We start from the raw sequence: 14,745 nt of genomic DNA on the forward strand, positions 1-14,745 counted from the left end.
GAAGCCATTTTTTTTGCGCATAAACACCATTACCACTGCGGCATAGCCCCGAGAGAGGTATGATGATGACATGTGGGGTTTGACGTCCCAAAACCACCAGATGATTATGAGAGCTAGACGCCGTAGTAAACGGCTTTATAAATTTCGACCACCTAAGTTTTTTTATAATGTGTACCCAAATCTGAGCACACGGGCCTACAACATTTTCGCCTCCATGGCAAATGCAGCCACCACAGCCGGGATTCGATCCCGTGACGTGCGGGTTAGCAGCCCAGTACCTTAGCCACTAGACCACCGCGGCGGGGCACCGAGAGAGAAGGAAGTGGCTGCGCGCCGCGCTAAGCACTTCTTGCGACATTGTGTTTTTCGCGAGCTCTCTCAAGGTCACAGCCACAGACGTATGCATACAAGGCTTTTTTTATGCATTATTTCACAGCGAAGCCCTTAAACCTCGAGGAACGACGTCGGGTGTCCGCAACAAACCTCCGCACCATTGCCCAATAGTAACCAAGCCACAGATGCGCACCTCCTGGGTTAACTTTGCATAGACACGCATGCGCCGTCGGGAAGCCGCCGCCAAGCCACGCCCACAGACAATCCACGCAGCCTCCGTGCTAAGTTTTCCCGGCATGGCACGAGCCGAGTACGAGCGATGAAAGGTCCGCGCTTCTACAACGGGTGCCACCACTGCAGGTTCTCACGTTAGTTTCTGGAGCTGGAGTTTGGACATTTTTTCATGGTCTGTGATTCAAGTCTACTCTGTCTACGCCGAAGAAACCATCAGACAAGACGGCCACGTTTAACCCCTAAGATACACCAGCCTGGCTGTTCCAAAGCTTTACATGGCGAATGTAAACTTCTTACGTTTATTTTTGTCAGTACAGAGCTACCATGTAGGGCAGTCACATCACGTATTCCTTTCGTTAAAACTTGTCTGATGTAAATAAAGCACAATTTGATGATTACAACCAAAACAAGGTGCATTCGTAGTTCGAACGTATATCTCCTAACAATAAAAATATCTTTGCTTTTACACCTCAAACTTGGATATGATTATGAGAGACATCGTAGAATAGCGCTCCAGAAATTTTGACCATTTGGTGTTTTTTCAACGTGCACTGACATCGCAAGCCTCAACTATTTTCGTTCCATCGTAATGTGACCGCCACGACCGGGATCGAAGCTGCGACCCCTCGGGTCAGCAGCCAAGCACTTTAACCACTGTTCCACCAAGCATACATCCCTTGAAACGAAATATTCTTGAGCTACGTTTGTCTCAGTACCGAGAAGAGTTCACAGCCTCAAACTATTTGCAACTTCATCAATATGGTGTCACACTATGGCATGTTTTAAGAATCTCTACAGTTAAGTTAATCAATTGTTTTTCCCCACTGCAAAGTTCGTCAACTTCACTGTCAATATGGGCCCCGGAACCAAACACCATCTTGAGAAGAGCACATCTAACGGTTCACGCCTTTCCACAGATTGGCTAGAAATGGGCGTGCGCACTCACTGGCACAATATTTTGCGGGGCCGCTTTTCTCAGTTTCTTGTGATGTGCCTTATTGTTTGGTGCAGGGCAGTGTTGGCGGTAACACGTTGCTTTTTTCAGGTAACTTAGTGACGCAGTCGTGACAATTTTGTAGCTTTAACGGGTAACGTACAGCGTTGAGCACAGTTATGGTGAACACGGGTGCGCGTGGCCGTGCTCCGCGTAGTGTGCTGTTGCGGGCGTTCATCGAAGCGTAGCGACGCATGCGCACACGGACACACGAGAGCTGTTTTAAGTCGTCGACTACATCATATAAGCGCGCCATTTCGTAGTAGCTAAGCACCGGTCTCGCTTGTCTATAGTACAGCAAGAGCGGCATGCTCGTGTGCGCCTGCGCCACTAGGATTCGATGCGCGGCCGCACCGGCTGCACTGGCGCTCCACACAGCGCCGTCACGCCGAGTCGCGTTCGCCCTAACAGTGCTCACCACTGTAATTACGTTACAATTTTTCGGAAGCGTGTAGTGTAGCATCACTCGTTACTTTTTCGTCTTGTAGGTGCCCTTTCTCCAGAGCTCACTCCGACGAATTCTTTTGTCGCAGCGTAGGGCAGTTGTCCGCTTGCAGGCTTTGACAACATAAGTGATGGTGAAATCACCTTTTTTTGGTAGAAATTGTGAATGGAATTACTAAAACAAGCCGACTTCATGTAAGACGTTTTGGGCCATCGCCACACAAAGCTTAAGGAAAGCCGTGGAATCCACCATGACAAACTGTAGAAACATGCTTTTCATGAAATTTAATTGTAGCAGGCGTATTGCTGGCTCCTGCGTCTTGCCGTGTCCAAAAGACCCGAAAGGAAAGCGCATGGGCTGTTTTACTCCATACCACTTGCTGATTGTGACGCTTCGTACGTAAGGGGGGGGGGGGGGGGGTCAAAGAACTTAGAGCGTATGCGGCAACATAAAAGTGCAAGTTCGAGTGAAAAAGAAGTATACACTCGCTGAGCACAGCGTTGTGAACGACCGTGCACCGCATCAAATCGCTCAAGTTCAGCTTGTAGAACTAGAGCCCAATTTATAAGCGGCTTTTTGTGGAATCCTGGCCCATCCAGGCGACAGCCGCTAACTTAGCCGGTATGCGGTTGCACTACCGATGGAGAGCCTGCCAAAACAGAATTCTGCACATCATTGCAATAGGCGTGACCCCGTGGCAGGAAGAAAACACTTAAAAAAGAATGCGAGAGAGGCGCAAAAGGTCTAATTTTTACTTGTGAAGAAAAAAAGCTTATATTTTTTCTCACTACCTTGGTTGGCTCGGTTTCTCACTATACCTTTTGCTTCAACTAAAGCCCATAATACTGCTGTCACACGAACACTACGGCTAACCTCAGTTACATGCAGCTACATGGCAAACATAACCACTGTTTACTAGCCGTGATTATAGGAAACCAGACATTTAGGCAGATTTTTTTTTCTAGAAGGGGGCCACCTCTTTGACCTGAGTGGAGGCCGGGTAAGCAAACGGTCATTTGGCGCTATGTATGCCATGGCAAAAAATATTTCGGGTTTGAGGGGGGGGGGGGGGGGAGGGAGCAGTTTGATGTGCCACCCCAGGCTACGCCACTGTCGCAAACGGGTTATTCCATGAGAGATCAACGCGAATTCAAAAATGATATTTAAAATTTGATTGAACATTTAATATTTTATGCACACATCACCCAGTAGCCCGAAAAGGAACTTTTTAACTGCATAATTTACGAGGCAAACGATATCGAAAATATTCAACACGGAGGGACTAATTGTATCACCAGTAGTTCTCGAAAGTTCATAATTATGTAACACACAAATATTACCGTGACAAAGAAGACATATTGTGTACGAAATATATTCACAACAAAAAGTGAAGAAACAGTGTTGGAAACATGTAGGTCGAAGAAAACTATTTTTGAAAATGCATAAATACAGAAAATTTATACTTGCTAAAAAATAGTTGCTACAATGTTGATAGGTGTTATCAACTTTGTTTTTAAAACAAGTTTTGCTTCTTTCTCTGTGCTCAACGGCTGCTACGTTTTTAGCCATTGAACTCCTGAGCCAGCGAGGCTGATCCTCAACACGCTCACATAAAATCTCGCAAATTTTTGCGGTAATTTTACAGGGGAAGTGAAGGAAAAACGCCTATGCACAAATATTTTTCCGTGACTAGGCCATAAAGCATTTCCTGAGGGCGCTTTCAGAATGGGCCTCTTCTGCGCATGTCGTCCGCGCATGCGTGCCGGCGTCATAAATTTTGGTGGACCAAACGAGGCGACAGGAGTAAGACTGGAGTGACCCAAGGAACATCTGGTGTCACAAACGTGCAAATGTATAAGAGAAGAAAAGAACAAGTGCCAGTGCAGGCCTCCGCCATTGCCTAGTGGCGCGCGGCGGGCAATTTCATAGGCCAAGGACCACCACTTTCGACTTCGATTGTCTCCACTGGAGGAACTGTTCGGACCCGAAAAAAAAAAACGATTACTGTAAAATTTTTGCGAGTTCAGTGATGCTTTCTTTGGGTGATTGAATGTGATATTGTGTATAATGTCGCAGGAAGAGAAATTGCTTCACCATGTACATCACAAGCCATCACATTTAACCCCACAAGACACTCCAACCGCCATATTATTGCTAAGGCCCGGTACATTTGTACAAAGAATACTCACTAAATGAGCATATTGAATATAATTCTTGTTTTAGATTATAAGCTTTATGGGAAACATAAATATGAGATACAAAAAATTTTTATTGTGAGTTCTTGTGGCAAAGACACATTGATTAAAATTTATAATTGTGCAGTAACAGTAGAAGTAACGTCCGTTACTTTTTTCAGTAATAGTAACGCGTTACATTTTATTGTAGGCAACATGGGGTAGTAACGCGTTCCTTTTTATTGGAGTAACGAGTAACTTACTTAGGATTTTTTTTTCAGTAACGTATACTACACTAGTGCAGGGCGTGCTTCAACTTGCAGGCAGCTTCGCGAATGACACCGACTGTTCTAAAAAACATTGTAGTTGCGACTCGTGTGTCTGACTGCCTTCCAGATTGTACGCAAGCGTTTTGATAACACTGGAATGTACTGCCACGCATGTATAAAGTTCGACGCGTTTCGCCGCTGATGAGATTTCGATTAGCGAATGCTGAGGGTGTCCTGAGTGTGTCAATTCCTCTTTCTCTGGACACAGTTCCGTGTGCTAAAATGCTAGATTTTTAATTGATGGAGCTATACGTGATTCACCGTCACAACCACGAGAGAATATTATAATATTGGTAATAATATCTGTCGTTTTACGTCAAAATACCACGATATAATTGTGAGGGATGTCGAAGTTGAGGGCTCCGGAAATTCGGATCATCTGGTGTTCTTTAAAGTGAACTAATATAACACAGTGCACGGGCCGCTACCGTTTAACCTCCATCGAAATGCGACCTCTATGGCCACGTAAAAATTTAAACAAAAACTAAGTAAATAAAAAAAAACTCAAAATCCTATAATCTAACAGGCCATTTAACTAAGCGATCGCTGTGCGTGTGATCCGTGTTATGTACGCTTAACTTTTAGGCATCACGCTTCTCTTTTCTCTATCATTACACACAAGAACAATTTCTCGGAACCAATTGATCAATGAGCGTATAGAGGAATACATACTCATAACTTTCACGTTTGCGTCTAATAACTGTGACACGACAGTGAAAAGAAACAACGGCGCCTTTATGAAGCTGTGTATAGCTGTAAATGGTTTCTCCCGCTTCCTTATACGTGAACCCCTAAGTGCTAATATTAAATGCCACTTATAGCGATCTCTGCTCGTTGTATCTTTTGCTCTCACTGAAGAAAAAAAAAAGAAAAAAGGAACGTTCGCAACGGGAGCCAATTTTAAAGTTACAGCGCTTTCTTTTTTTTCTATTTTTCTACTGCCTCACTACGCTCCGTGCTGGCTCTATAATCCTGTTACTGCTGAGTCATGCATTTCAGTGCGCCATTTGTCCGGAATGGCTTGCTCCAAGAGTACTTGTGAAAGTCCGTGGACGGACCCCTGAATCTGACTAACCTAATAATTCTAATGCACCTTCTTTTATATATGCAAGCATGTGTTCTCGGAAACTACACGCTATTCAACGCTCTTAAAGAAAGGAGTCTTTTAATCAAATGAAGGCTACATGTAAATAAACGAGACAAGCTCATCAGGTTTCCCGTCTAGAATATTGCCGGCAAAATGTTCTTACAAGGGCTAATTTGGCTAGCATATAAGAGGTCTACGTAAATCCGCCGAATAACAGCGTTCTTCTTTGTAGTTTGCTGGTTGAGAGATGTGTGCGTAAGGAGTGAATCTGCTCGTATATTTGTTGTTTAAGCCTGACTCTGCATTGAGGATTTCGCTACGCCAGTCAATACTATTCTTTCTGGCGGTGCAAATATCAGGCCTAGTAGCCCCTGGCCATTTGCGGCAATTGTCTCAGTCACTTTGTGGTGTGCCTAAAGAAACATATATGCGGGGAATGATTACAGGTAAATGGCAGCTAGCATAGCTTCTAACCCTCTTTATCTCTTTTTCTTGTTTCCTTCAATAAGCGTTTTTCCATTCCATAGTCCTGAACAAAAATGAATGCCTTCGGGTCTTCTCGATAAAAGCGTTCAATTGTGCCTTCACTTCCTTTATCTCTATTCAAGCATCACGAAATTCAACTTGCGAACACTACGCGCGTCCTTTGCATAAACCACTCTGGAAACTTGAGCAGGCGCGAAAATACCAATTATATAGCTTATAGAAATGTGCGCAGATATTGAAGTAGCTGTGCGCCTAAACTGTCGTTCTTTTTTTTTTGTACTGTCAATGAGCCAACCATAGAAAAAAAACACACGAATGCAATAGAACTTATGTGAATATGTTTTCTGGACATTTCATATGAGCCATAGTGGTCCTCCTTCACTATAAGCATAAGGCCGCACTGCTAACATCAACTGAATGTTCATAATTGGAAAAACGGGATAAAAAATTGTACCTTGCTTTTAACATCTGAGGCCGCAAATTCGGATTACTGCTGTTCATTAGGTGCGTTTTCCCGCAAAGCAGCCGACTGCGCACATGATATGTGCCGAATCGGGGTTCGTTAAAGTATTCTCTTACGAACATTTTTAGCGAAAGGCGTTTTTGTGAATACGGGCACTGAAGTCCCCATGAGCTATTGTAGTCTTCAAAGTCCACTGAAGTCCCTGTGAGGTATCCTCCAATGCCCGAACTAAATGTTTCCCAACCATCGTGAGGTCACTGTGCCAAGAAATGAGACTTATGCGGGACAGTATTCTTAGAGATGTCGACTAATGGCCGACGTAACTAGCCCGGATACTTGGGTTGGTTGATCGTTTGATAAGCGACTGATATATCGACATGCAAAGGGCTTGACACTTTAAGTGTATATGCCCTCCTGTGCCACATACATATTTACCCAGGAATATTATTATCTAGGATTTCGTGGGAGGCGAAGCTCGCCCTCGAGGACCTTGAAGACCAACAACAAGTCGTCGCCAGGGCCAAGAGGGCAGTAGAAGCCAAAGCGTTCCTGGACTAAGGAGCCGTCCCACCTCAGGGTGACACCGGGCTTTGCTCGGGGCACTGTTTCAAAATAAACGTTTACTTCTCTCTCTCTCTCTCTTACTCTCTCTAGGATTTAACGCGCCAAAACCATGATACGACTGTGAGGCAAGCCGTGGTGAAGTACTCTTTTAACGCGCCCTGACACCACACAGTAAACGGGCTTCTACACTTTTGCCTTCATTTAAATGCGACTGCCGCAGCCGGGATCGAACCCGCGACCTTCGTGTCGGCAGGCGAGCACCGTAAGCTATACACCACTGCGACGGACATTCGCTTAATAGAAAAAGAAAAGTCCCACGCAATACGTTTATGCTTGAGCTAATAAAGCAGTTACATTGCGCACTGAATTCTGTTAGCGGTCTCCGAAACCTTATCAGGAACTTATAGAGGATATCACATATTCAAAGTCGTTTAGCTTGCGGACGCTAGTTGGCGTAGACATTCTTTAACTAATTTCTAAAGAGGATCGCCTAAATGAAGTATCACTGCCACTAGAAAGCCACAGGAAGTTACTACTAGTACAAAACCATTCACCGAAGCAAAGTGGTCCAGCAGCTTTAGACCCATTCACCCGTTACCGTGACTGCAGAGGTGAGAGTGCATGAGATGGCGCAGCGTACACACGTTACTCGGACGTCTTCCAGCCCTCCACTGTAAGATTTGAAAGATCAATAACAGACAGCTTAGAAAAAAAAGTGATTGATGCAGTCTGAACCCAATGGTTACTAACCGTGGGCGAGGTTGCTGTACAATGAGCCCCATCTAGAGACTTCAAATAAGCTTATTTCTTTTCCTTTTCTTGTGCATTATTTTTTACACATATGCCACTTTCCGCAACTCGGATTCAGGCTCAGTAAATAAATAAATAAATAAATAAATAAATTAGTAAATATATATATATATATATATATATATATATATATATATATATATATATATATATATATATATATATATATATATATATATCTTTACTGAGCCTGAATCCGAGTTGCGGATAGTGGCATAGCGAAATAGTGGAGGTGAGAGACTGCTTTTGTTTAGTGAGTTCTGTCTTGTCTATACCTGCTTCTAGCAATGTTGATCTCTTAACTTGGGACGCGCGTCTGTAATTACTCAACTACAGAGAACGTGGAAGAGTAGCATGTCTGCTCATAGTTTTTATATCTCAAGCAGTCAAAAGAAAAGCGGTGACGACCAGCACAAACTCACTTTAATCTTTGTTTGGAAAACGATGCAACGTCAAAGTATCCGTGCTCCGTCTGTTACGTGCACTCTAGTAAGTTGTGCTACGTGTTCGTTGAGTATGGCACCCACTTTTGTGCGTCATTTCATCTATCATCACACTCACATGCTGGGCGTGTCACCAGGCTGACCAGTCCAGTTTCTCCAAAAAACCGATCTTGTTTTCGTTTGTATAGTTCTTTGCTGAGAAAAAAAAATCCCAGCATATCAACGGAGTGAATGATGGCGAGTGGGGTGAAGCGTTCGTCCATCTATCTGTCTGTTCATCCGTTCGTCCATCCGCCCATCCATCCGTCCGTATGTCCGTCCGTTCTTTTGTCAACCCGTTCATCCATCCATGCGTTCGCCTGTTTGTCCACTACTTTCGGTTACGCTTGACGCAAGACAAGGTTAGACTAACAAGAGCTTCTCCCCTAAAAACAAAAAGAAACGCTACGTGGAATCTGTGCTCTCATCTTCGGTGCTTTTCTGCTTTATTTTGTACGCGTGTCGTTCGTTCTCATCCCCTTTTAAAAACGTTTTCTGTGGTATATGTCCATTATAACGCTGATGTACTGAACCGACTGTTTGAAACCTGAAAACTGTTAAAGAGCTGCATATTCTGAGCCGGGAAGGAAAAAGAAACATACGCATTCGGCTATGACAATACGATGAAAAAATATACGTTAAATGCGGCAACAATGCTGTACAGCTTAATGTATAGCTATGACACAAAGGCTACGAAGCTGTGGTGCTGTATTGTAATGATTTAAGAGCTGAGCACAGCAACAGTCACGTGACTCGCACTCTCGCATATCTACGCAGACCTCTAACAGCGTCTATGCGTGCGTGCCCGCGAAATACAAACGAGTACACCGTCAAAGGAGGAACCACGATAAACTACCAGAACATCTTAACCGATGAGACTGTGCCCGCAGTGCAGATTTAATTAGCTTTCGGGCCAGCGAGGAGTAAGCAAGAAACTAAGTTTGTTTCCAATAATGTCAGAACGCGGCAGTAACCTTTCTTTCCTACTTTTTCCTTCTTGGCGACTCGCATGTCTTTTGTTTTGCGGAGCTCTTTGTCCTCTCTAGCAAAGTTCCGCAGCGCAAATGGACCATCCAACTGTGTCTGAGTATATATATATATATATAGTCGCATAGCTTGCCTCTTTTCCTCAACCATTTGTTTTTGCTCTGATTTATTGCTGCTTTCTCACGGAAGTCACCAGGGGCTGTTAAACATGAGCGTAGCGACGCATTGAAAAGAATAAGGGAAAGAAGCATATAACGTTCGCAAATAATTGAGCAACATAAAATACAACGAACGGCATTTGGACGAAGAATGCAGAATGCAAGCCTCTGAGGTCGGCGGGCGAGGCCGATGTCGGCAGTTATATGGTATACCGCCACGAAGTGGACTTCACTTGCAGCAGGAACCAAGTGCAAGGTTCTTGCAAGCTTGTATACCCGTAGATACTAGCCGTCGTAGGTCAATTCTTGGGTTCTATGGATCGCATCAGACAACTAGCGTACTAATTCCAGCTTGTAATAGTGGATAACCAGTACAGAGTTTATGCCATGCACTAAGTCGGCAAGCTGTTGCGGTGATGTCGTTATTTATTTGTTTATTTTACTTCATCGTGAGCCTTGAAATCTTTTCAGCGATGGTTTGTCAGTTAAATCTTGAAATGTTTAGGGAAATCGCTTCCTTTTGCCCGGTCATGTCCGCTAACGTAAGAGACGTGTTCTCATAGACTGAATAACTTATGATGCTCCGTGTGCGCGACATGGGAGAGGGTGTGCTGCTTATGCAGTCGTCCATGAACACACCTTTGTACGGCCACTAACAACTTCTCGAGAATTTTATTTATTTATTTATTTATTTATTTATTTATTTATTTATTTATTTATTTATTTATACTGTTAGCCAAAAGGCCAATGAAGTATGGAGTACTAAAATACACTTCAGACATCGTTCACACTTCACACGTTGTACACATCATTCGACGTAAGTAATGAATAGAAACGGAACTGAGCATACAATCTATTAATAATTGTAAGCAATCTCACTTTAAGAAAACTTGGTCGGTATGACATTTTACACTTCATTTTTTTTCCTTTCTCATTACACATCGCTCCCGACGGGCCGAATTTGGTTTCAGCGCGGATGGAGTGGCAATCATACCACATGTGAAGCTCGAGAAAAAAACAGTAGTTGAAGAAAGTCGTTTTATGATCCTGGGCCGAAATTGCTTTTGCTGAGGGAATGTATAGCGTCGAAATCAAAGCCAATCACGTTTCGGGTTTCTGTTAAACCTCCGAAACGAAGCAAAACATTGAGTACTCTCCCTGCGCTCTGCAGGGAGTGTGCTCAGGCCGTACCTGTTTTTTTGTTGTTTTGTCATCCTGTCGACATATAGTTTTCAGGGGTCAACTGTACTATGCGATTTACAAGGAGGTACAAGAGGCACTCTGTAAACCAATAAAATATTCTAAGTAAATGTCATTAAATGTCATATTTTCTTTTTCGCTCTCTAAATTGACATGAATATTTTTAAACATTGAAGCAAATGTAATTACTAGCTTTATTTGATGAGAACAGTACTCATGATATAGTAAAAAGGAAGTAGGTGATGCGGATGCTGGCTCGCTTTACTCTGAGTTATAGCTGTTACGAGCGTCGCAGTTCCGCAGTGAAATGTCGCTCTATAGAGTTGTGCACTACAAGAACTTGTTTTTTGGATTCGCTCATTCTTTATCATGACTCCTGTACGGCCAGTACTCGTACAAAATCTCGTCCGCCCGTGAAGAACGAGATGATCGCAAGTGTCGCTTTGTGAGACAAGATAGAGGAACCATTCTTACCTGGGGATAGTGTCGCAGCACAAGGTCTTTGGCAGCTTCAGCCAAAGACTATGACGCACTTAACAAGCCCTGAACGATCTGAAATACGCTATGTCTACGATGGCGAAAACCATCGAAAGGATATTCCGCCTTGTCCGCAAAGTTTAGGAATGGTTAAAGTAGGATTGGCGGCTGTGAATTCGTCGTCACAAACGCTTGTTATCTCAAGGCCCGTTCTCCTCGGGCTCGCTGTTCGAGGAGATATCTCCCAAGCACACGCCCACCACTGCCTGGGTCGTGGTCAGGCTGTGCGAATGTGACGACAGTTCATCCGTGCCAGAACCTTCTATGCAAAAGGTATCAGGCTCAGTATTACCAGTGCAATTGTTGAAGCAAACATTTTATAGGCATGTTGTGCAGCTGTTCACCAACTACTGTCGAGCACTGTCGAGCGGTTCAGCATACTCAAGCAGCTTCAATCAAAGCCGGCGCACACCATTTCAGGAAAAACAGCGCTGTGAAGAAAGCTTGTGGAACTAACTAAGCTGCTAAATGTGGCTACGAGACTGCGTGTGCTACAGTGCTACTACGACTCGTGACAGTAAATAGGCACAGTCGCGTACCGTTGAGAGACCCAGGTGCCGCTCAGGTCGGGTTCAGAGGGCGATGTTTCGGCGTGCCAGTTGCGAGCGAAGTCCCTGGCCCAGCGCAAGCAGCGGGCGCTGCCGTCCTCGCCCTTGGCGATAGCGCGGCCCGGGTATCCTGCGTCAGCCACATGCAAACATACGGCGTCAAAATGAAGCCCCGGCAGCTGGTTCCGCGCACGTGCAACAGAACTCGTCCACAGAACAAGATGGCCGCTTACAACCGTGACTCTTCTCTTCTGCACCGCATGAAGCCGGGGCAGCTGTCTACATGCCTCAAATACTTGCTATGTACTTATACGTAAAATCATATTCGCATGCGTAAAAAAGTACCACCATTTTAAAAAAATATGTACTCACTACCAGTTTCAGTGGGTTTCAAAGTCGAAGAATGAACTTTCAGCCACGCACTCAGTGCACTATAAGAAACCTATCGATTCAGTATATATCCAAGCAACAACCTGTTGTTGTATTTGTTGTGAGATGAGGCGTCTACCCACTACCTATTAACTTGAGCGTCTATGTAAATGAGATATAGTTGATATAGTACCTAAAAATATTCGCTTTACGGAAGCACGGTGGTGTTTCAGGGATTCTACAATCACATTTCGAAGCGGATCATGCAATGATGTGGGCTCGGCAGTCGTGTGCTCGGCAGTCTGGAGTTGCAATAGCCCGAAAAAGAGAAACTCGCTTCTGTTCAAAGCAGCAATACAGATAAGCGGGACTGTTGTTCAATTCGATCAGTTTGTACCTTGTTTGATTATGATTATCATTGTTGACTTGTTGCTTTCGCTGATGTTTTTCTTAGGTAGTCTGCTAACAAAAATAGTTGATTTGCTATTTGTATGAAACTTTAGTTACATCTGGGAGCAAATAGAAGCAGAAAAATCAACCGTAAAAAACCAAAAAGCAAGGGGCTATGACCAAAAAACTCCCCTGTGTCACCGAAGAGCAGAACTTTGCAAATCTGATTTCAAGGCACCGTTCTCTTTATGTTGGTCGTGCTCTGTTACTAAGCCCTGTAGAAGACTCACGTGATTGAATTTTCGATCACAAAGAGCGCTTCAGCATTTATACGTGCCACGAAATGGAAATCGCTTTCAAATGTGCTAGAGCCATGTGCGCAATTGTCATTCCGTATCGCAGCTTCGATTTCTCACCAGTGAGATACCGCGTGGGAGAGTTCGCACGGATCATGTCACCGAGCGCGACAAACAACGTTTCACGACTGCAATATTCCCGACAGCCTGTGTATGGGGCAGCCGTGCCACATGCGCTCTACAGCACTCGAAATTTTCTGTTTCTTCCAACAACCACGCAGCTGTCGGTGTAAACCACCGCACGTGAATCCACGAAACCTCGTTTTCGCTAGGTCTTCCCGTAAGTATATGAGCACAGTCAGTAAAGCGACAGTTCTCATTTCCCAGATATGGGTGTACACATTGTTTCTATAGTAACAGCGACGATCACGTTCATTTCACCCCGGTTAGTGCACATAGGCCTCTGTCGCCGTTAAAAGGCTGGAGCCGAGATTTTATAGCGATGACTTTTCCTCGATTAAATGTTACCCTTATAAACAACCTCTCACGATCAACTTTTTTCTTTGAAAAAACGTAGGCCCAACTTCGCTTTCGCAGCTGACGAAGCGTGAAAGGCGTGAGAAGGAAGATCATAAAACGCTATACGCTGTACAAAATCACGACCCAGATTTGTCAATACAAATCTCATTGGACGCCCTATTCTACGCGAATATTTACGCTTCTTAGAGATGCCAATGTGGTTCGTTTTGAGTCGACCAATTCACAGTGTAATTTTATCTACTGGTGTCACAAGTTTTCCCAGAGGGAACACCGCCACGAGCTTGATGCAATATTGTATTTAAACCTAATACTGGGTAGTAAAGACAACAGCTAAAATTAACAACACAGCGCGCCAGTACCCTAGGAAGCCGCCACTCTACAGACAAGCAAAATGGCTAAAATTGATTTGTGAGGAGCACGGGAAAAAAATTATTCCATATTTGGATTGCGAAAACTTCTCCATGTTGAAAAATGACCCGTAATCAATTTGGGAAATGTATTTTACGACGCGAAAGTGGGCTTGACAGTGACGTTCCTTTAGAGCCCACAAGAAAAAAAATGAATGAGAAAAAGTAACAAAACGGACTCTGGTGACTCACTCACACTGGCATCGTTCGTATACACGCACATTAGGACGTGTAACAGAAAGCGCAAGAAAGAATCATATAGCTGGTGCAAAAAAAAAGCACTTGAAAAAAAGGAGAGACACACACGAATTGGTTTGTTGTGCATGCACTTCCATCTGGTATTTAGAATAAAATGACAGCGTTTAGAAACAGAAATACCTTCGCAACCCTCATATTTACAGTAGGGCGTTTAAAACCCTAAAAAAAGGAGAAAGACGTTATGTGGTGACAACTAAAATGCAGCAGCGTATATTATTCTGGTATAATACGGCAAACAGAGCAGAAAAGTGCTCTTACTTTCAGCGAGGAATGAAGAAAGAAGATACAGATAGATTTAGGCAGACGTCATTTAGCAGCTTTAGAAATGCGGGCACTCTGTGTCAATGTTCTCCCCGGGTTGGTCCCCCAGCACCGCCGCCACCTTACCCTTTCTGAGGAAGTGCCTCGTCAAATATGCAAGGCCCGGAAAGCGGCTCCACAAAAGGCTGGGGCTGCCTGGGCACGTGAGTGCTGCTTTGAAGCTCCCGCTGAAAAATTGTACCTGAACGAACCCCCCTCTCCGACCCGGGTGCGCGAAGCGTCCCGAAACTTTCAGCTTAATCGGCTCGCCCGTCGCTCCACTTTCTCCCGCCGGGTGGGAAACGAGCGGCGCCCTCCCGAACGGCCAAAACGAAAGGAAGAGGGGGCGAAAAC

The 14,745-nt window shown here is 44.3% G+C and overlaps 1 protein-coding gene across 1 annotated transcript in view; it reads right to left on the reverse strand.

Moving 5' to 3' along the window:
* LOC142775719 (protein APCDD1-like) overlaps window positions 1–14,745 on the reverse strand; it is a 376,459-nt gene that overhangs the window by 270,069 nt on the left and 91,645 nt on the right. The window contains exon 2 of the mRNA XM_075877527.1: window positions 11,823–11,961. Within this exon, the coding sequence (XP_075733642.1) occupies window positions 11,823–11,961 (139 nt within the window). The remainder of the gene's footprint in view (window positions 1–11,822; window positions 11,962–14,745) is intronic.

This window comes from Rhipicephalus microplus, chromosome X (genome assembly GCF_043290135.1).
Source record: "Rhipicephalus microplus isolate Deutch F79 chromosome X, USDA_Rmic, whole genome shotgun sequence".
NCBI classification, from domain to species: domain Eukaryota; kingdom Metazoa; phylum Arthropoda; class Arachnida; order Ixodida; family Ixodidae; genus Rhipicephalus; species Rhipicephalus microplus.